This window comes from Coloeus monedula (assembly GCF_965178545.1).
Source record: "Coloeus monedula genome assembly, chromosome: 3".
Classification (NCBI taxonomy): Eukaryota; Metazoa; Chordata; class Aves; order Passeriformes; family Corvidae; genus Coloeus; species Coloeus monedula.
In genome coordinates this window covers 9,804,302-9,827,964 of record NC_138783.1, presented here as the reverse complement: position 1 = coordinate 9,827,964, position 23,663 = coordinate 9,804,302, and the positions used below count along the sequence as shown (strand labels likewise).

Here is a 23,663-nt window from a genome sequence, read left to right as displayed (position 1 = left end):
CAGGAGCTCCCAGCCCAGTCTCCATATGTGTAGCACTGCAGAGCCACAGCGTTTCCAGGGAAGGGCATGGCCTTGGAGGCCTCTCTGCTGTCCAGCAGGTGGCCGGTCAGTCCTGGCACAGGCTGCCTTCTGGTGGCTCTTGCTGGAGGGCGGGATGGGAGAGCCCCTGCCTCTCCAGCCTGGCAGCCCTCTCCAGCCTGGCAGCCCTCTCCCTGGCTTTTTATGCACATCATCAGTTCCACTTGTCTGAATTTGTGGAGCTCAGCCTCCTTTCTGTTTGATGGATGGGTAAGCGACAAGATGCTGAAAAGTCAAAAAGTGTTCATTTCAGGCCTCTGACTCACTGTGGAATTTTAATGTCTCTTTCAAGAGCGGCCCACGTTTCTCAGGCGACCGATTAACCAAGTGGTGCTGGAGGAGGAGGCTGTGGATTTCCGATGCCAGGTGCAGGGGGATCCCACACCCACAGTCCGGTGGAAGAAAGATGATGCAGACTTACCAAGGGGAAGGTGAGAGCAACAGTCACATTCACTTTCAAATTTCAATTGTTGCACAATGCTGGAATGCATCCCTACTGCTAAGAGTTTGTTCTTTGACATTGTATCCAAGATTTATGTCCCATATTGCTGCTCTTTTGGCGCTACAAATCTTGTTCCAGAGGCCGCTGTGCAGGCGAACCCAGCCTGGGTGAATTGTCCAGATAATGGATTCCTGTGGAGGGAAGAAAGGTGATGTGTAGCTGTTGTGAACACATGGGTATTCAGTGAATTTATTGGAGACAGTAAAGATGTTTTAGGACTGTAATAGTGATAGTAGCCTTCAGAATGATGTGCTGATACCAAGAGGGAGAAAACTTGGCAGGAAAGTTGCTCTGTTGCACTGGCAAGGTGAATTACAAGCAGAGCATGGTGGGCTTTGCTGGCTCCTTGGTTCATGTCTATTAAGTCTTGGAGAGAAACCTTCCTCTTGAGGAAACAAAAAGCCAGACTAGCAGAAGTGTAAAGCAGAGCTGAAATCTGGAACAGGCCCCCTGTGTTCAAGAAAGATTAATTTAGTCTGGAACCAACAAGGAGAAAATTTTAGTGAGCAGGGGAAGGGAGTCTCTTCTGCAAAAGGGTTTTAAATTAGTTTGGCTCCTTTCAGCTAACAGAGCGGTGTTTGGTCCTCATTTTCTGGAACTCTTTCTTGTTTTGATGCTGAATCATTATTTCATTAAAAATCTCAACATGGAAATAGCTCTGGAAACAAGAATTAGAGCCCAGGTCTCCATAACCCAACAAATCCTTCTGGCACTATGAGTTCTGATTTATTTTTGGACAGTTTTAATTTTAGCAGTAGACATGAATAGTACCTCTTCTTCCCCCCACCCCCGCAACCACAGCTGATCTTTTCCATCAGTTGAATATACTAATAGAAAAATAGATTTCTATGTAAGTTAGATACCTATGTGTGTGTGTGTGTATATATATGTACTTTTTAAAAAAAATTAATTTTCTTGCAATTTAAAACAAATTAAAAGGTGACATAGCTGTTTTGCTAATTATAGTGACAGATGTGTATGAATGTAACACATAAAATATTATTTTCAAGAGAAGACTTCTGGATGTCAGGGTGGATTTTTCTATTTGTGTGCTCTTTAACTATGCATTGTAGAGTAGTCCACAGTAAATACATTGCATTTCTGTGATTTATTCTTGCTTCTGTGCTACTTCTGTTGTTTTAAATCATGTCTGCTTCTAGGTCTCATAAGCAGAAGCAGTAGATGATGAACCCACATATCTTTGGTTAGATTGCTCTTCTGTTAGACATTTTTTGTGACTTTATCCCTTCTTTTCTCCAACATCTGCACTTCAGAGGCAAACGCCTCTGATAGTCAGCACTGTATGCTTTCTATTCTATAATTTTTTATTTATATAGCACAATATGTGAGCATATTGTCACTGTTCAAAAAGTGGAAATTTCCAAGCCATGCTGCATGATGCTTAATCAAGGAAGATAAACTTGGAACCTGAAAAACAAGAGCTATTGGGTTTTTGTCTGTATTTTTTAATACCAGCAAAGAAATTTGCCCAGGTACAGTCTGAATGAATGGATGGATAGGAAAATTAAGAAAAGAATGTCAAAATGGTTCCTCCTTATTGAAATGAGAGTTGTTGTTTTTTTTTTTTTTGAGGTAAAAGACAAATTAGCTTTCATCCTCTGAGCTCATATATTTTAAGCATTTTAACATCTACAGTGAAATATAAAGCCCTCAAGGATTTCCCTTTGTTATTCTTCCTACATGAATAAATACTTCTGAGCAAATCTGTGAGCTATTTGTCTTAAAACTTTCAATATCAATTTTCTGCTTCTACAGCTAAGAATGTTCTTTGCACAACTGTCTGTTTTCGTTTTTTCAATAATTTCATTTTGGCTTCATCCCTAGGTTGCCAGACAATTTATAGTACATACCTGTTTCAACAATTACTGCAGATTTTTAAATGTGTCTATTGTTAATTCAGCTTTCAAAAGTGTCTAGTTCAGTGACAGCAATGTAGAACAAACTGAATTTTTGTGTGCATTTTGTTTCTGTAATTTGCTTCTGGTGAATGCCAGAATCAGTGGTAGTGGATCGATAGTCTTTAAGAAATACTTGTCTGTTTTTCCATCTTACTTACTTTTAGTTTTTTTAGTGGCCCATTTTAAAGCAAAGAGAAAAGTAATCACAGTGATTTCTGGTGGCAAATATGAACTGTATTGCTGCACTGACTGGTGTGTTGAGTAATAATTGGAAAATAATTTCGGGCGAAGTCCTAATTATAAAGGTCCCTGATGGACTCTAAGCAACTCCAGTTGCAATTGGATTAAATGAAAAAAAACCCCAACTTCTAAAGAAAGCATTATGTTTGACAACATGACTCTTTATAAGAAAATAATTTGGCTATTTGCCAAATTGTCTGTGTAATTACCCAGGAGTATATGAATAACCATGCTTTAAATCTGAAAATAGGTAGTTTGTTCTGAAGGTGCAAAACTTCATTCCCGATTTCAGTTGTTTTGAACTGATGATCTAAACCAACTGGGATAGTCTGTATTTTGAATTTAAAACCTTAAAGTGGTTCTTTGAGTAGCAGTTTTTAAAATGCCTGGGAAACATTGTCCTCACTAGTAGTCAAAGGAAGTTACTTGTCCAGCATCCTGTGGATCTGACTTTTCAGACTGCCGTATATACCATGGAGCTCCTCTGTGTGTGACTGGGCTGGAATTTAAAAATGATAAATACTAGGTGAAAACAGTAGTGTGACTTATGTACGATAACTGTTTTTACAGTTCTTTTGCACCACTGTGATAATAAATTTATGATACTCTGCAGTCTTTAAAATTCTTGTTAGAGCCTAAATTGGTCTCAGCGAATTGATACGTTGCTGATTTAAATGTTGATACTACACCAGCAGGGAGAATCAAAATCCAGTGTCAAGTCAGTGGTATGTAAAGCCTTTTTCCAGAAGCTGTCCACTTCAAACCAGTGACCCAAGACTGAAATGTATTGTGAATCAAAGGTAGAGGCACATGGTGTGTATTTTATTTTAATTGCTAAAAAAAATTCAGCTTCACACCACAGCCTCCCCAGTACACAAAGGCTGGGGAATAGTTAATCAAGTATGACTCATGTCAAACTACTGGAGGTGAACAGGATGTTGTGGGGTCACCAGTCCTATGCCTTTGGCTGCAGTATGAGGTTCACTATTTCATGAGTAGAGTTTCTTCATTATAAGTGACACAAGGAAATGGCACAAAGATTGTGCTAAAGTGGCTCAGACAAGTGTAGCCATGCATAATGATTAGGGCGTACTGAAAATAAAATAAAATTTGTCTTTTTGCGTTGAAATTTTTTTCCAGACACAGGTTTGAGTATCTTTCCCTTTGATGCCTTCTCAGCCAAAATAGAGATTATACTTTCCTTCCACAGATCTGATGGTCTGCTGTGTGGTAGGGAACTCAATATGGCCTGGATCAACTTTTTATTCATCTACTTTTTAGTCCTGGTAACAGGAAGAAAATGACATTATTGAGAGCCTACAGTATGAGAGTGGCAGATCTATGACTAGCAATTTAATAACCTTTGAATAAGGTTTGTACAGTGTTTCATGTCTTCAAATTTTCTAGCGGAGCCGAGGAGAGCAGCTGCATGGTCTGTAATTATATAGCAAGTAATAAGTACTTTTTTTTTTTTTAGGAAGTGAAGAGATTTTCAATTACAAGTCAAAATTTATGACACACTATAATAACTGTTTAAACCTTTTATACAGAAGAAGTTAGCAGTGCCAGCTCTTTGGGAGAGTGAGGTTAGCTCAGCAAATATATTTTTCAGTTGCCTTAAAAATGACTGAGTAGCAATCACATAGGCCTTTTTTTGCATTCCAGCCCAGAACAGCTGGTTTAGCTCAGTAAATACATCTTTAATGAAATTACAACCTGCTCTTTTAAGTTGCATTTACAGGCACTGTCTGATTAGATGGATATTGTACTAGAGATGAAAAGTGGCAACTGCACCAGCAGGAAGAGGTGTTTGTTTTATGCGCCACCCACACAATGGGAGTGTGGGCAGAAAAACCAAGAGTGATGCCTCAGAAGGAAAGTGGTGTGTAGTTTACACAAGGTATATTGCTAAGTGTTAAGAGATTGTAGGTTATTAAATGAAGCAGAGCAGTGACACACAGCAATGAAAACCATAAACAGCACAGTAAGCTTTCTTATTTGCTGAAGATTAGGAACGTTCATTAAAAATTATTTGGGAATAAGCATTCTTAGAGCTCAGAGTTAATGTATTCTAAGATATGTGTTAGCTGCAACAGTACAAGCTTCTGTAGGTGTTAGTTTTGCTATGTTTTTAAAACTGGCCGCTTTTTTTTTTAATGCATATGCATAGTCTGGGCAGAAATGCTGTCTGTCACACTTCTGCTAGAACTTACTGGAAAAGCTCACCTGTAATTTCTCTGCTTTCCCCCATGGCTTCTTGTGAGCTCAAAACTAAGAGTATAACATGACATTTTAAAAATATCTTACTGTGTTCCAGATGCAAGTCTTGGAAATGGCTTTAAACACAACCGAGAGCAAACCTAATGAACTAAGAAAAGCTGGATTTTTTAAGAGGAGACCAGAAAGAGCTTGATAGCCAGAGAAGCTTTGCATTTGTATTTCTTCACTGTGGTGGGCTGACCCTGGCTGGATGTCAAGTGTCCCCCAAAGCCTTTCTGTTATTCCCTCCTCAGCTGGACAGGGGGCAGAAAATTTAATGAATGGCTCACGGATCAAGACAGGAATGGGGAGACGTCATTCACCAGTTACTGTCATGGGCAAAACAGACTCAATTTGGTGAAAAATTAGTTCAGTTTATTATCAATCTAATCGAAATAGGATAATGAGAAACAGAACCAAATCTTATAAACACCCTCCCCCCCTCCTTCTTCCTGGGCTCGAGTTTCCCCCCAATTTTCTTCACCTGCTCCCTCGTGGGGTGCAAGGGGACAGAGAACAGGGGTTGTGGTCAGTTCATCACACCTTGTCTCTGCCACTGCTTCCTCCTCAGGGAGAAGAGTCTGCTCCTGTGCCTGGAGTACCTCCTCCCCTCCTTCTTCACTGACCTTCATGTCTGCAGAGCTGTTGCTCTCTCATGAGAGCTTTGGTGGGCACCTTGTACCTACCCACCACATCATGACCACAAGATAAGGCTCTGTAAGCAAGAGAGACAGTAATTTTTAAGAATAGAGAGTGGTGCTCCGTAATTCCATTTATATTCTGTGGATAGGATAGTGAGGTATTTAACTCCAGCCCCCTCTAGATACAACCAAGGGGAGAATGACCTTTCAATGAAATATGAGTTAATAACATTACAGTGCTATGTGCTTTGTTCGAGTTAATATCTGTGCAGATTGTAACAAAATGCAGTCTAATGTGTATTGAAAATTAATTAAAGAGTGTGTTTTAGTAATGTAATGAATATAATCTTTGGTTACATCAGCAAATTTCTATTGCAATTAATAACAATTAACAGTTTTAAATAAAGAGTCGGGGGGAAAGGATGTTTTTCATATTAGCTATATTACATGTGCTATTTGTCATTTCTGGTTAGATCCTGTATGATTCACATGCCCATCTTTTTTTTCCTGAAGCTAAAGCATTAAGGAGAGATTAAGTCCCTTTATGAGGAGCATAGGGGAGAAGATTGGATGTTCTTAATAGCTTGTCAAAAGGAGACAGTGAAAGAAAGAGGTTTAATGTGGTATTTGTATCCTTACATACATCTGGAGGCAGCAGAGGAGGTTTGCAGAGGATGTTGTTGTAGATGTCTGACACATAGAGAGCTGCTCTGTAACTTGCAGAGTCCATGGGGCACAAGTGACCACCCGCAGATCTCAAGCCAAGTGCAGCATAAGCATCTTTTCAGCTGTTATGTTGAACCATTTGAGGAAACTTCTGTAAAACAGAGATGTCATTTAGAGATAGAGAGGTGATGAGGGGTTAAATGGATGCAGGGATTGGTTAATTTTTGTGTATATGGGATCAAGATGATGTACCTCAGTGGTGGTGGGGTACCCCCTCCTGTTGCACTTCTGGTTGAGTATCCCTTTTCTCTGATTGCTGTTTTGCCTTTTACTGATCCCTTCTTGCTCTGTAAGTGGAAACATATTCCTTACAGTTGTATGAGGAGTACATGCCCAAGTGAATGTGTAAATGAGAGCATTTTCTACATTTTAAATCCCTCAAAACCTGACATTGAATAAAGTCCTATAATTGCATCGTCCCGCAGTTACCCCAGAGGTTTATAGTCTAACCCAGGAGTTGCCTGCCATTCCATTTGTCTGAAATATTAAATGCTGTGAGCAAAAGTGGTAGATGTGTGGCTCTGCTAGACTGATCAGCAGAGAAACAGTTAATAACATTGACATTTAAATTGGCTTCATGTTAAGTGTCAGTTCTCACCACAGAGCTGAAGAAGAGCTATTGTTTCAGCCAGTCTGTTTGCAGATTCATGAAAACAGTCTCCAGTTGCTTACATAAGGGTCAGGGTTGGAAAAATAGCTTTACAACTCCATGGACAGCAACCATAAAGGAATTGTGTCAACTAGCACTCCTGCCTGCATGTTTTCTCTTTATGCTGTGTGAACTATTGGTGATCTATGAAGAGATCACTGACAGTGTACTAGAAATAGTATTGTCACAGGAGAATGTTCTTATTTCTTTTCATTCTTTCTTATTCTGCATCCTGAAACAGTTAAATTTCAGAGAATTAATGAAGTCACTAGAAGAGTTCAGAAACAATATTTAATGCCAGTTGTAGCAGCCTCAAACATGCGTTTATCTGAATTTTCCACTCACAGAAGGCTGCAGTGAAAAAATAGTCTTGCAGGAAGGGGACACAGTAAAATTTAACGTAGAATTTCACTCAAAAAAAACTCCTTCTAGTGCTTAAATATTTCTTTAGTATCAAAAAAAGCAAAGTACACTAAGTAAAAGCTTAGTAATCACGTGGTTTGTATACTGTATTTATAAATTTTAGAATATTAAGGTAGCCTTCTTTCTTGTAAAGTATATGGATATCAAACAGTTTAAGCTCACTATTATCAGTTTATTGACTACTAAAACCATAGAATTAAAAAGTAAAGATCATTAAGTTTTGTTTTTTTTTTTTTTTTTTTTTTGCGTGAAACCCTCAGAAAAGCAGGGAGGAGGAAGCTGGTAGTTATATTCAAGTAGGAGTAAGATTCAAGAGCTCTAACCACTGATGCTACTGGAATGTCTGGCCTGCAAGGATGTCTTCTGCTTTAACTCATTCCATCTCTTCATGGGATACAGAAGTTGTCATCTCAGTTAAAAACAAATTAACTTACACTGTCAGTGAAAACACTTCAGTGGTAAAGTTTTAAGCCTAAAAATTATTTCAAGTTCTTATCAGTAAGTTTGATGTTGATAATTGCTTAACTGGCAAAATGTACTTTTTAAGAATATGACTTCTGGCCCAACTGCAGTGTTGAAGGCACTTTCATTAAAACATTAACATGACTTCATCTTTAATTACCACTTCAAGGTTGGTTACTGATTCAAAATACAGATTAGGAAATATTTCATTTCTCTGACAAGTTTATAGTAATCTCTTATGTGCTTAAGGCAAATAGTAATAAACAAGCAAACACAAATTCTGTTTATTTCAAACTACTCATGATCTGCATGCTCATGTTAAAAAAATGCAATAAGCCAAGTTTAGTGAGTGCATGAATCTGGGCTCAGATCTTCTTGTTTTGTTCCAGTCCTTGCATTAATGTTTCATTTTTTCATAAACTGAAATGGACAAAACCAGATAAGTCTGAGCATCAAGGGTACCTTTCTGAGGGATGAATTTATGACACAGGCATTGATAACATAAGTCTCCCCCAGTGCCTGACAAATGTGTCTCATCTGTGAGGGAGAAGACTACTCCTGGTGATGGGGGGATAGGTCGTAACGCCAAGTCATTACACGGTCTCTTAGATCATACTTCCACTGATGCTCCAGTTTCTGAAATGTGGAGCTCTGTCTGGAACTAAAATCAAATCAGAAGCCCATTTTGGGTAATTATCATGTGGTAATTCCCTATGAGTACACTTCCATGTGCAAACAGAGATGTAGAGGTAAAGGATGGAACCTGCATAAGTTTAGATAGGATTTATCAAGTCGTTGATTCCCAGACTTATGTTTTGTTCTTAACCGCTGTTTGTTTCCAAATTATTTCAAAGAGAATCAAAAACTAGTCTCAGTTTTCTGTCTTGATTCTCTTCTGAGCACATGGCACCTGATTTTGTAAGAGACTACACATTTTTATGTGTAATCGTACCTGTCTGCTTGCATGTAAGAGCAGTGCTGTGGAGTGTAATACTTCCAGATAATTTGGAAAACACCGTTTCCTTGGACATAGGTATGGTTTCCCGATGTTGGCCCAGTAACTGTAACAGCTGTACACATATTTTATAAGATTTAGAACATTTTATTGAATGCCTTGCTTTCAAACATGGTGCAGTGTGGGTTTCTGTTTTATATTATTGCAGTTGAGAGTGTCTACTCTAACCGATACAAATAATCTGCTGATCACAACCCACAAGAGGTTTTGGACTAAAGCAGAACCTGCATCAGCATAATTGAAGAAAAATCACAATAGTGAATAGTGGCCTGTGTCACACAGCTCTTTTCCTGGTTTGTTGTACAGAATAAGGAAATACCCAATATAGAAACCCTTTTATATGACTGCTTGCATATATATCTCACACAAAGAAGTTCAAGGTAATGTCACATTGTCTTCTACCTTTCTCTGGCATCAATGGCAGAGCCAAAAAATAAATGGGAATCTGGACATATAGATGTGAGGAGTAGCCATTCTGTCAGCACCTTGGAGATAGCTCCCTAGTAGCTCAATTTATCATGGCTGTATGCACTGTCTTAGAGCCATACAGCAAAAAGCAGCCTTGATTTCGGGGTCACAACAGAGTTTGAGACCAGTGTACACAAATATATCCATAGCTGCCACTGATCCAGGTTTTGCTAGAGAAGGAAAACCTGACACTCCTTTATCTTTCCCCCAGAAAGCTGTTACTCATATGGGTTTGGGCTTCTCTCTTCTTCCACATATCAATGCATGGGATGGAAATGAAAAAAACGCAGCTTGTGTCAGATATGCATTGCCAGCGGGCATGGAGGCTCTCCCTTCTGCTGCTGGATCACACCAGCCTGAAGCAGGTAACAGCTCACTCTTCCCATCTCACTGCAGCTTCCCTCTGGCTCCCTCCATCTGGCACAGGGAGTGCAGGAGCCAGAGAAAAGCTGTGGCACTACGCTGAGAGCTGAAGAGCCAGCACCACAAAAGAGAAGTGGAGACAGAAGCTTAAGCCTCCTTAACTATCTCCTGTTTACCCGGGTTTTGGCCAGTAGCATCTCTCTATTTGGGCTTCCTAATCATCGATGTTGTGAGCAATCTTGAAGCTTTGTGCGTGTTCTGCAAAACAGTCTGGCAAACAGGCAAAGGAAAATAGAGCAAAGTCATTTTTGTGCCATCTCTAAAAAAAAAAAAGCAACCCTACAATGTGTACATACAAAGATTCTAATTTATTATGTAATATTCTTTATTTATGAGAATGTTTTAAATGAAAATATATACCTGGTATAAATGAGTAAAAATGTTTTGAGGCCATTGGCATCAGTCTTTAACAGTTCAGATGTGACTTTTTCCTTTTGCAATATCCCTTTAGCAAGAAATAATACTTTTTCAGTTGAATTTGTTGAGTTCAGCAGTGCATTCTGTGAAGTTGAAAATACACTGCTAAAGCAAGTACATCCTTATATTACCAGTTAGGCCTACTTGGATATTTAGGAATTTAATGACTCCAGCTGCAGATGCATTTTTGCTATCTGTGCATGTTAAAAACAAAAGAGGTGCATTTATTTTTATGCATAGCTGCACGCACAGTTTTGAAAATGTGGAAACTAGGGGTTCTGGGAAACACTGTGGAAAATTTATATTAAATGCAAAAAAAAAAAAAAAGTTAAATCTCTCTAGCTTCAGTAAATTTTTGTTTACTTTTCATTTTTTTAATTTGATAGTCATGAGGAAGATTGATGGCTGAGTGTGAACAAATAGACTTTTGAATGTGGGGAGAAAAATTCCAACTGTGACAAAACCAGTTCAATTCAAGTTTATTCTTAGATGCTTAAGTTAATACATTAATTCAACCTCAGTACATTAACTTGTGATACTTAAAAACAGTTAACGTGTTTTGTTTTATTTGCTATTTGGCTGAGCAGATGGTAATGGTTTTGACACAATTCAGTTTTTTATTTTTCTTCTTTTCTTTTCTTGAAAAAGACAAGGCTCTTTTTCCCACTTTGTCACAGCTGGTTACCAATCAATCTCAATTCACGGTACAGTGATGATAGCACATGTTGTTCAGGGGCCAAATCTGATTGGGTTGCATTTTCAGCAGTGTTTCATATCAAAAAAAATTGTGTCTGTATGGCAGTGACTGTCAGCACACTATTGTACAACTGTCATTAATCAAAACTAGCAACAATGAATGCATTCATATGTGCCAGAGACTGCCAGATTTCACTCAAAATCACCCAATTTCTATTAGAATTTCCTCACCAGCAGTGTTTTCTCATGTGCCTCTTGTTTCTCTCTTTCTTTTTTCCTTGCCAGTCCCCTGCCAGCCCCTTCCTTTTCACTTAATTAGAGGCAGAACTGCTCTATTACTTGTAGAACAGAAATTATGTAACGTGGTGCCCAAAAGTGGCTGGTTTATTTCTGGCACAGACTGACTGGCTGTTTTAAAGAGCTCTCCCCGTTCAGTCTGATGGCTGAAGTCTAAGCTGAACTGAAAGGTTAAGCACCTCCGAATGTTTAACAAAGAGAAATACTTAAAATCAATTAGATATCCATAAACATGTGAAACTGATGTCTGACGCCCTGTGATTTTAGCTCAATGTTGCATTAATTGGCTAGGAGTCAGCAATATTGGGGCAATATGTCACAGATTGTTTCTTGACACTGCACATGTTTTGAAGACATTGCCTTCTTCATGCACTCGCAATGTTAAGGAGCAATTCAGCCACTGCACCCTGGTTTTCTGCCATTCCATCATCAATCCATGAGCCTGGTAAACATTCTCTGTGATTGGTATTAGCAGAAGGGACCCTGATCCTCATTCCCAAGTGTTCAGTAGCACTAATCCAGATGAGAGTGAGCTTCCACAGAAAATGAGGTGAAAGCATCTTGCTATGGGGATATGAGGCTGTAGGACAGAGAGGAGACAAGGCACTGTTGAAGGCTGAGCAGGTGGATGCTTGAGAAATTGAAAAGATGTTCACTCTTCACTCCTTGTCAGTTTGTTTGTGCTGCTGTAGGTCAGGCTAGAAGCCAGTTTTCCTCCTTTTCTCCTTCCTGTCTTCTTCATCTGCCAAAGCTCTTCACTGAACCGTGGTGACTTCTGGGGACAGTGCGGGTGGAACAGATGACTGAGGGGCAGCGTATCAATACTGCCGGACAGCAGATGGTTGCAACGCCCCACGGGTCCATCTATGTATGAATCTAATTGCTAGATGGCACATTCTGTCAGGGTGGTCCAAAAGTATGGAGAAGCAGACTGGGAGAGATGAACCTGTCCTTGAAGTAATTGTTAAGTGGACCATGACAGTGCCATGTTTACGCCAGCCTCCGTTTGGTGACCCAAGTGGGAGCTGCTGGCTGTACCCACCGCCCTGCGTCCTGGCATGCCATGCAGCTGGCTCCTCTGCCCAGCAGCCTTGGCACAATGTGTGTGATTGGCAGGTGCAGGGATAAAGGCTGCCGGAGCCTCCGAGGCAGCTGGCTGGCATGCCGGCACCAGCACATCCGTGACAGGAAACAGAGTGAGTCAGCTGCAGCCCACAGCACGCAGGAGCTCCCTGTCCCAGCCTGCCTGCATCCCAGTTCAAGCAGCCCCTCACTCACATACAGTCCTGCTGCCTGTCTGTTTTGCTCTCGGCAGCATTAAGTGAAACACAGGGATGTTATCTGTTGTATGGAAAAAAAAAAAATCAATTACATAGATGGCTAATTGTTGCCCAGCTTTATAGCCCTGATTTCGATATCCAATTCGTATTTATTTTACAACTGATCTTAGTTTTCTCATCATACAGGAGCTGAATACAAATTTATATTTTCAGTCTCCTAGAGCTGGCCTCATGTCAGGAAAATAAGCATTTGCTCTTGTCTGCAACTCTGTGGTCGCCAAAGACAAATAACTGCTCCATCATTGTGGGATAATGTTGTCATATTCTTGAGATTTTTAAGGGGGACAATTTGCCTTTTCTGTCTTATGAAAACAGTGATTTTTGTTTGCCACTGACTAATGTAGCACAGCATGCAAAATGACATAATTTGTGAGCAATTTCTAGAAGAAATGTTCTTCAGCTGCATGGGGCTGTTGAATGTAGTTTTAATAGATCTGTAGTTCTCCAGAAAGTGCATATTAAGTTCTCTAACATCATAAATACGTGCCCCCACCACCAATGGCACTATTCTGGCAAAAAAATTATCCCTACAAGTTTCTAAAGTTTACCATGGCATCTACTTACTCTTCCCCTTGGCATATCACTTATTAATCAGTTAAACCTGAGGTATGGCATATACATACAATTAAGTGTAACTCCTAAGGAAATGGGTATTATATGTGTTTATGTTAACTCTAACAGAATGGTAAGCCTCAAATTCATCTTTTTAAAATTATTTCTTGCTGATTAATAGACTGGACCTGCTAAATATAGAAAGAAGTTGTATTGTGGTGAGTGTGAAAAGATGTCATGACTGCTCTTTGTTCTTGGAATTGCTAGTAATGCTCTAATTGATGTTGTGAGCTTTAGTTAGACCGAACAGAAGTTTAAATATTTCGACATATGGGATCTTTGAATTAAGATGCTTTGAAGTCTCTTAGCACACAGTGATCTCTCTACAAACCTAACTTGCTACAAACCTAGCCTTATAAAGGGACCAATAGCAATGTACATTATGTACACAAAAAAGTTATATTTCGCATTCCCAAAGTATCTAAAAATGCTCATAGAGCCTGACAACATTCCTCTGATTTTTTGCATTACATCCTTATTCATCCAGACATTTAAAGGTGCTTTTCATAAGATTTCAATGAGTTTCCTGTACAAGAATACAAGGCCTTTACTGCATGACAAAGAGACAGTAAATGAGTCCTAAAATTACATCATGACTGTGTATACAGTGAGAAATAGTACTGAAACCTCCTAAAGTCTAGACCTGGCTTTAGTTTCATGTTCCTATTTCGCTGATACACGTGAATTGGAAGCCAAGTCTAGATTCAAGGTGACTTAATGTATTATATTGAAAAGAAATGGTGTTGAAAACAATTAAAAAAAAAAAAAAAATGGGTAAAGTATCTATACTGAAAAACAGTGTTTTCCTGATTTGGGAACCAAAGATATTTTATACAACATGAAGTCTCCTGTTGTACCCTAGTGAGCTTTGGATCAGAGCCTAAAATACTTTGTTAGGCATGACTTCTGCAGGATAATAACAATTTAACTGAAAATGCTTTTCTGGGTATAATCAATCTAAATGCCTTGAGAATAGATGTTCACTGCATGTTGGAGTACATTGTATTAAGTTTTATACATCCTCATAGTTTTAGAATTATTTCAACAGTAGAAACAAAGAAATGGACAAAGCACAATTAAATTGTTTCTAATTTCTTTTAAGAAAGAGAAAATGTTTTTGTCCACCCTTAATGAATCATTTTGTTGTATTTCTGTGAAATTGGTAAATCTGCTTTAATGTGCCTCTTCAATAAATGTCACCTTCCAGAGCTTGAATATATTTTTTATTGTTTGCAATTGCATGGTGTGAGATCCTACCAACATGCTTACAGCTCCCTAAGGAATTGCTGCTCTAGGGAAGAACTGTATATAAAAGGAAATTTCCAAATCAGCAAAAAGTAAAACGTGTAGCTCGCATAGTTAAAGGCATGATAAACCTGAGCTGTCATGTATTGATAACTGATGTCTGATACCTTAATTTTATCTTATTGCTCTAGATCAAGGACAAAGTGAATGATATTATTAATAAAGCCCTAATACTGAACATAGCAATACTAATTTTATGTAAAGTTTCTAACTAATGCAGAGTGCAATAAAAATGTCATGAAGATTAATGCTTGGTGGAATTATCTAATGCTAGATAATAATTTATCTTCCAAACTTGGCTCCAAGATAGATTCAGACTGGCATTTTCCTGGTGATAGTTTTTGTCCATTTCTGTTGCCCACCAAAAGAGTTTTCATTGTTTTGCTGTGACACAGGTATGACATCAAAGACGACTACACGCTGCGCATTAAGAAAGCCATGAGCACAGATGAAGGAACCTACACCTGCATTGCTGAGAATCGAGTTGGAAAAGTGGAAGCCTCTGCTACGCTCACTGTGCGAGGTGAGTGTTCCCAGGGAGGCAGGGCCCGTGTCCCACACGGATAATTGCCTTCTGGTGAGATGGGCCACATCCTTCCCTGCCATTGTTTGGGTCCCAGACACCCTTTGCAATGGTGGCTGCTGCACTGATTCACAGCGTAGGGGAAATCCTGGTCCTGTTGATATCTCAGGCAAAATTGTAATTGATTTCAGTGGGACAGGATCTCCCTGCGGTTAAAGTTCTGTCCCAGTGTGTTTTTATTGAAGAGCAGATGCATATATATGCATAAGCAAGCACTACATGGGCATTGACATTAATATGGGAGCCATCAGTTCAGGCTATTAGTCACATTTCTTTCTCTAAGAAGTATAAGGAGTAGAGTAACTATATTTATGAATGACAAACATAATACAGGTAATATTATTCTGTGATTAGCTCTGCCATAATTAAACTCTCTACCACTACCCTTTATCCAAAAAATAAACCATAGCCAAAGGAAAGAAAAAATCCTAATTAAATTTTGCAAGTATTACAAGGTAAAGACTGACGTATTCTCTCCTAAAATATTTGTGGTCTCTAGTATCCACTCACGGTTTATGTGCTGCTCTTCAATTTGGTAAGGAGGTTTTAAGGCTGGCGGAATAACGAGTTACCAAAATATCTTTCATGACAGTAGATATAGACATGCTAAAGATTACGGGGAGAGAAAAAGTTTGTAAGCTAATATTTCTATATGAATAAATAGAATGTAATAGTTATTACTTCATTCCAAAAGATAAGCAGCAATTTGGCACAATGGATATCATGCAGACACTATTTCACAGTTTAGTGGTGCATGCTGACGGTTTTCAGTAGAGCTGTGAAAGGTTAATAAAAACATTTTTAGCTTTATCTGTCCTCCTCTTTTCATACACATTAAATCAAATGTCTCAATGGATTGCTTTATTAGAACTGGGGTCAACTGACCCAAGAGGCCAGCTTCCATTTCCATCCATTTAATGCATGGACACAGTTCAGGTTAATTTGCTGAATTCAAAGGGAAAAAAAAAAAGCCACTGAGTGGCTTTGTAGGGGGAGAGATGTTAGTATGTAACAAAGAAAAGAGAGCGTTGTTATTATCTGTCTGTTGAAATATTACCTCAGTGTTCACTTTAGACTGTGAGTGACAATATGGCTCTTCCCATTTTAAGGTGGAGAAATAGGTGTGTAAGAGATTGTTCTTCCCTTTTGTAACATGGGGAAATTAGTCACCACAGCGAACTCCCAGAAACAGTCTCACCCTTTGTCACAGGCAGGGTCACAGTATCCAGTAATTCTGGTAACCAATTCCCTGGCCTTTAAACACTCCTAGAACAGTGTCCACTGTATACATTACTGGAGCATTACTCCAAATTTCAGATTTGCTACCCTGACTTGTCATGTAAACAATAGCTAGAACCCAGGAAAAAATATCCTTTGAAATCACCGAAGCTTGAAACCAATGGAATTAAAGGGAAAAAAACTCAAGGAAATATGTAATTTAATCAATTTTCCCCCAGTAAAAGCATGTTTTCATTATCTTGTGTATTTTTCCCCCTGGGTTTGTCATTTACAGTCAAATACATAATGTTTATTCAACTCGAAGCTGTGATATTAGAAACATATTTCATGTTCACGATATGACAGAAAATGAGAAAAACCAAGAAATTCATTGTAGAGAGCTGTAACTCTGAATTTTGTGAAAACAAAGGACTGGGAAATCTCCCACTGACTTTAAAGGTATGATGGACAATGGACTTTTTAATTAAAGAAAGCCTTAATTCTGAATTCTTAATTAACAGTGTTGTCTGACACTGGTTTTACCATGTCATGAAAAGGAGCAAAACCACTTAGCATTTCAAAATTTACCTTGAGCATGCCTTGGACCTTGCAGGTGTCACGTAGTTCCATCTGCATACCTGACAGCAACCATGTAATCCTTAGCTCCCTCATTCACTGCTCTATCTTCTTAAACCAGAGGATGGGGATGCAGTCAGGAAAGTTGCATTACACTGTCACAAACAATAGCAGAATCTGAGTTCTGTGACCCAGACTCCATGCTCTCTCTTGGAAAGATGCATATCACTCTTACACCTCATCTTTCTGCAGAAGAAGGAGTATATCCTTTATGCTGGAAGCCAAAAAATGTTCCAATAGATGATAGGTGAGAATGGCAGCAGGCTACACACAGTTAAATGAAATGGGGACAGAGCCACAGAAAGGTTGAGAACTAAGAAGGCCCTTGCAAGCTCTGTTACCCCTGAATTTGCATGTCTTACACTTGGCCCTAGCCTGCACATAAGCACACAGGGCTGGTAATCTCCTTAAAAATTAAAAAAAAAAAAAAAAAATTGTGCTACTGCTCAGAAATGTGTGACTATTGCTGCTGATAAAAAAGGGAAGCTTTGCCTACACAGATGCAGGCTGGAGTCAATTTTATGTCCAAATTTTCAAGTCTTCTGAAAGAGATGTCTCTATTTTATTAGCAGAGGGACTGACAGCCCTCTTCCCCAGCACAAATATAATGAAGGGCTGTTTCTGTAACCAAGGAATCACTTGTTGCAGCGGCAACTTTCAATCTCTCTATCAGCCTGAAACAGAATTAACCTGTCCATCATTTAACAGCAACTTTTTAGGAAGTAGAAGTTATCTAAGCAGTGATTTGGGAGGTTCTGGGTTGAAGTCCCTGTGGCCATTTCAGCCCATTTGTTATATTTTCATCAGCACTGTCAGTGAGGAAAAAGCACTTTGCTGTAAGCTTTCATGCCCATGATTGAAAGAGAGAAACCATCCTGGGCTTTCTGTAGCCCTTACTGCTGTACTGACTGGTCATGCTTAAAATTCAATTGGTATTTGACTCAGAAAGCAAATGCCTTGCATGACATTAGGCAGTGTGAGGCTTAAATTGATGTGTTCATTGAGATCTAAAAGTTTGTGCTAATGCAATGCAATTTTTCTTTTATCAGGCATTAACAATGATACTTGGTGATGGTCTGCGAAGATAATAAAAATGTTTCTCAGAGAATGGTTCCAGTCAGCTTGTTCAGATGCTATGCTCAAGTAAATGGGATGATAGTGGCACGTGACTAAACAATAACAGCAGTGAACATTTGACTTAGGCTGCCATTTGAGGGGTTGGCTACCATGGTAGTATCCATAGTGGAAAGTAACATTACACGTCATGCATTCTGACAGATATTCTTTTCTTTTTTTAATTTCCTTTTTATGTTCTCACTACACCATTGTAATGTCAACAGCTCGCCCCGTTGGTAAGTAACCATCCTTCTATCCATTTTAGCATGGCTTCATGCAATGCTTCATCTTTCATTTGCAACACCATTTCACTGGCTGGAATAAGCAGCCAGCGCTTAATAGTTGTAACTGTCTAACACCAGGCAAGCGGTTTTGTCTGACAAAGTGCTATTTCCAAACGTTCTATTTCCTGCTGTGTCATGTACAAGCGCATTTGCCGAATCCCCAACAAGTACCAATCGCTGAAACGGGGTGGGTGTGGTGATACCGAGCCAAAACCCACTCATTTAGATGTTTTTATTGCTCTGTTTATGGGCCTGGTGTAAAAGCCATTGAAATCAGCAGAAAGGATTGTGTTGGCTTTGGTGAGCTTCTACCAGGCCCTAAACGATCAGCTCATCCTGCTTTTCCTGCACAGCAGTAAAAGCTTTGCATGTCCTGTCTTTCTTGTATCGTTCAAAGAGTTCTGAAATGAAGAAGTCCTGAAATTGAAGAGGGGATGGAGTAGATTTCTGTGCTTGCTAATGAAGTTCATCACTGGTTGTTGCCCTTGGGTCATCTTGGAGTGCAGTTTGGAATGCACTGTATAGGATGCAGCCTGTTTTGAATAACAAGTCCCGAGGAAAACAACCTCTAGGTTTTTTAATTCCCACACTGAGAATTTTATTATTTCCTGTGCCTTTGAAATTCTGTAAATGCATAAAAATCTTACTGAGGATAATGGAAAGTTTGCAACTGTCGGTAGCTGAAATTCACTTCTGGTGTTCAGAAATATCCAGAACATATGATTCAATCTTCTTTCATGAATATTTACTCTGTGCCTACATGGATTTAGTTTAATGAGCTGCATTGCTCCTCTGATATTTGTAGTTTGTATTTAAATGTGTCTTTTAGAATAATAATATGATTACTCTGATTTTTTTGGATTAGTGTAGAAAGTCAGTACTGGTGTTTATGGAGATTGCTGAGGAGTTTCGTCTTTATTTACTTAGTCAGAATTTTTGTTAGATATGTGTTTGACTAAAGTTTGTGAGTTTGAATTCATCTTGTCTCTTCACTGTTCTAAGTTTGGAGGAAGAAAGATTGGAGTAATTTAAAGGTAAAATCCAGGTAAGGCCTCTGTTTCCAGAACTAGGGGGATCCCATCTTATTAACTTGCTTGAACTAGCATCCATGGAGCCAAGCCAAATACCTCTGCAGTCTCAGCATGGCTTATACACACCTGGAGAATTCCCTGTGCAGAATAGAAATTTACTCTTCTCCTTCTGGGATTTTGATAGCAAGCTTTAAACCGAAATCACTACTGCATTACTATGGCATTAAGCACTGGTTCTCGAGTAATTCGTTCCCAGGAGCTGCAGAAGCGTAAAACTGCAGTAAACTCGGGAGAAAATTTTCCTTTGCTTAGGAAACGTAGTGTGAATTTAGAGTGCTTCTTCGTTCACTAAGAAATGCCACAAGATTAAAAGTATTTTACTTGTAGATTTTTTTTTTTCACTTTGCTGACGCTTAAACGACAGGCAAGAAAAAGAATCAGCAAGTAGAGACTGTTTCAAGCTCTGTGAAAACGACATAAAATAAATGGCTGGAGATTCACAAGAAAATGATAGGTTTCAGAGGGTTGATGGTGTCTCATTTCACAGCACTGATTCTTTTTTAAGATTTTTCAGGCCATTGAGTGATCCCTGATTCCATCTCTAAAGCTTGTACAGCAGGTCTTGGTCTCAAGTTACTTTATGTCCAGGTATATGATTGTGTGATCATGCTGTGGTCAATTCACATATTCCCTGCCTAGGCTATTTTATTTTGTTGAGAGAGAACATCTGTGACAAAGAAATTTCTTCTTTTACATGATTTATTCAGGAAACTGAATTTAGAGTGGTTGATCTTGAACTAAGTACTGTAGGGGCATCTGGTCTTTATCAAATTATTTAATTTAGTGATTATCTTTGTGACTTGTGGAAAGATTGCTGAGTAAATAAGGCTAACCCTGAAGGTATTTGACATATAGAACTCCCATACAAGTGTATGTAGTGATTGCTGTGTAATAGCAGATCAGAGTCTGTCAGTCACTTCTGTCTGATCCTGTACCTATCAAAAAGGCAGCGATAGTGTGTACCTGTATTGGCTTTTTTGCTTAAGTAGCTGAAATAAAAACTAATTTCTGCAGTTCATAATTATTTCACTCAAGAGTAGGCAAAGAAGGTGGCTACCCATCCTTACCTAAAGTCTGGTAAGACAAACCAAAGTAACTTCCCTCTCTACCAAGAAACCCAAGTGATCTTCTGTTAAAATTGTCATTTAACAAGAATGGTGAGTCAAATCTTGTAGCATTTTTTTGTTCGGGAAGTTAACTGGAATGCGGAGCAAAAATACCTCTCCTTACCTAAAGGAAGCTAAAGCAAACACTACTTCATGTAGTTAAGCTCACAGCTTTCTAGGAGGATGGCATTTTAACAGAAGTATATTTTTATATTTATGTATATGTTAAAGTGCAGGGGAGCGCTTAAAAGTTTGTATTCTTTCATGACACCAGAGAATTATCTGGGTACTTCTATCTTCCATCGCTGTGTCCAATTTAAAGCAGACATGTTTTGTCTTTATTAGGTTTTAAACAAGACCAGACAATTTTTTCTTCCATTGAAGAATAGAGAAATATATTTTAATGGTCCAGATTTGTATTTCTTGTTGCGAACAGAATAATTTTCATTTTCTAGTCAGTTTTTGGCTGTTTCAAATACTTCTGTTAGGTGTGGTATTTTTTTTAAATTTCAGCTTGAGTGGAAAATTCAGGATTGGGAACTACCAATGATCATCAAGCAGTTATTAGCAAATGGTTCATACTACACAGATAAAATGAGGTATGGTGCTGCCCGAGGTGGGTGGCAGCTGGTGAATTTAAAAGCTCTGTGCCAGATTACTCATCATGTTTGAATTTGCTGCTAGGAATAAATATGTTGCCTGTTTCTAAAATAGATTATTTATAACCTTTTGAAAAGATTTCTGACAGGATTTACAACAGATGGGTTTAGAAAACAAGGTATTTATCCCTATTTAGACCATTTCTACAGTTATTTCACTCATTAAATAGATTTTCCAGATGAGCAAGTTAGAATTTTCTCATTTTTGCATTCTGCTGTATTTCTCATGGCAGTTTGGGCAGGATTGTAGCTGCTGAAAGAAGCACAATAGTTGGGAAAAGCCCAAAATTTTCAGTAACTCTGACACTTTTCAAAGGCAGTTGCTGTACTGCTTTGAGATGGAGGACCTTCAAATGGAAGATCTATGAAGATCTATGAAGATCTGTCTGATGTCCCAGTTACTTTTTTATTAATAATACAAAAATGATGACAGGGTACTGCAAATTAATTTCAATTAAGTCCAAGTGAAAATACATTTCTTTGCATGTCAGTTGCTTTGCAGTAAGTCAAGTTTACTTAGTTTTGTTGTCACGTGCTGTGGTTAATCTTCCCAAAAAGAAGAGTCTTGCAGCCAGATACCTGGATACTTTTACCTCCAGGGTAGAAGTCAAGTATTTGAAATTAGCTAAAGGGCTAAAGGGAGACCAAGTTACAAAAACTTAACTTCCCTATCATGGTGGTGAAGAGACAAACGATAAGACACCTGCCATGAATTTTCTGGATTTCCTATTAATTAAATGCAGTCTATGGGCATTTAAGTGTGGTGTGACTGTATGATGCATTTCAATCTGCACTGGGAAGTTTTTATGACATAAATCAGCCTGGCATGACTTCATGGTCTGTTAAGAGTGGTGCAGCATGAAAAACAATAGAAAAGGCTGTATTATATAGAAAGTGGTATTAGGTTTTGTATCTAGAAATTACATTGCTCAGATGGTTCAGATTGGTGAGAAAGAATTCTCTTTATTCTTCTTCATTCTGACTCTTGCAGGGAAAGGCTATATGATGAATGCTTTTATTTTTTATTGCATTCATGTACATATCACCTTCACTTGAGACCCTGAGGATTTATAAAATATTAGTAGCATGGATTGGTGTGTGACAGGAGAGATGAGATCATGCTTGGCACTGTGGTGCCATCTTTCAGTGGCAGAAATCTCAAATTTCTATCAAAATGTGCTATCTTGCCTGTCTGTTACCACTTATAGGAATTTTCAGAAGAGGGTAAGAACGACAGTGGACATTAGGCTTTTTGGATTTGTTAAATGAAAGAGAAGACATCATTATTTTTTAAAAGATCAGCAGATTTAAAGATAGAAGATTTAAAGATAGAAGATTTAAAGATAGAGAATTCCCTGTGCAGAATAGAAATTTAAAGATAGAAGATTTAAAGATTTAAAGATAGAAGGTTGCTGTAGAATGAAATTCGGATTGCTTTGTATGCCAGTAAGAGATTAAAATATGGAGCTGACTTGTTATGATTTTTCATAGCTTCTAAATGCCACTCTAAAAATCTTAGCATGTCTACTTTGCCTAAAGCTCAGTCGCTGAAGTGCAGGAAGTGATCAAGAGTCCCATTATTTTAATTTTTTTTTTTAATTGCTGAACTCTAGCTTGGGAAAGTTTTAAGAAGTTTAATGCATAACTTTTATTTTTTAACTTTCAAAGTTTCTCAAAGCATGCTCAAATGAGTGGGAATTGTTTTCCTATTTCAGTGGCTTCTGAGTTCTGAGTATTTCCGTAAGTCTTTGAAGATGAGTGTATAAAAAGGGTCTGTTGATGTGTTGCTCTTCCCAAGCTTTTCCGTTCCTTTCAGTAAATGGAGTAATTGGTTACCTTTCCTTCAAGAGAAATGTGGAAATCAATACATTAATCTCTTCACTTTTCCCTTTACTTTCTTTGCTCTATTGCTGCCAGCCAATTTACAGCTTGGATATGATCTCAGTGTTACTCCACAGCAAAACTACTTTGTGCCCTATTCCTTGAATGTTAACATTGTCAGTCAGAATAAATAGTCATTTTTCTTCCTCTCTCCTTTTTCTCTCTTCATTTAACAGTGTCCCAAATCCCCAACAGGCTATCCAGGCTCTTTACCCTTCTCATTATCTCCTTAGCTCTTCTCTTCAGCATGTGAATTCATGTCTTTTTGAAGGAGGTAACCAGATTACACTCATTATTTTGATGAAATCCTACTGTATCAGCAAGGGCTGTGCTTTTCCTTTTTAAACATATTGCCAACAAACCATCCTGCTATCTCCCCTGAAAAAAGGAATCAAGGCATATTACATCTTTTTGTTGGCACAATTTGTTTTGTTTGGTAAACTCACAGAAGGTAGGAGTGGCACAAGCCATCCCCTAAGGGTACAGTTTACGTAAGGAATGAGGCTAAAGTGCTAAGATTTTAGGAGGGGACATCTTTTCTATGTGATCTGAGCCAAAGGTATATCCTGAATCTCAGCCACTTGAAGAAAAAGAAAAAAATTACAAAGCATTGTCTA

At 38.5% G+C, this 23,663-nt stretch overlaps 1 protein-coding gene across 1 annotated transcript in view; it reads left to right on the top strand.

Annotated features, from left to right (window-relative positions):
- ROBO2 (roundabout guidance receptor 2) overlaps positions 1–23,663 on the top strand; it is a gene marked incomplete at both ends in the record, with an annotated part of 433,039 nt that overhangs the window by 301,928 nt on the left and 107,448 nt on the right. The window contains 3 exons of the mRNA XM_082279021.1: positions 371–509; positions 14,868–14,995; positions 18,250–18,261. Coding sequence (XP_082135147.1) covers positions 371–509; positions 14,868–14,995; positions 18,250–18,261 — 279 coding nt within the window. The remainder of the gene's footprint in view (positions 1–370; positions 510–14,867; positions 14,996–18,249; positions 18,262–23,663) is intronic.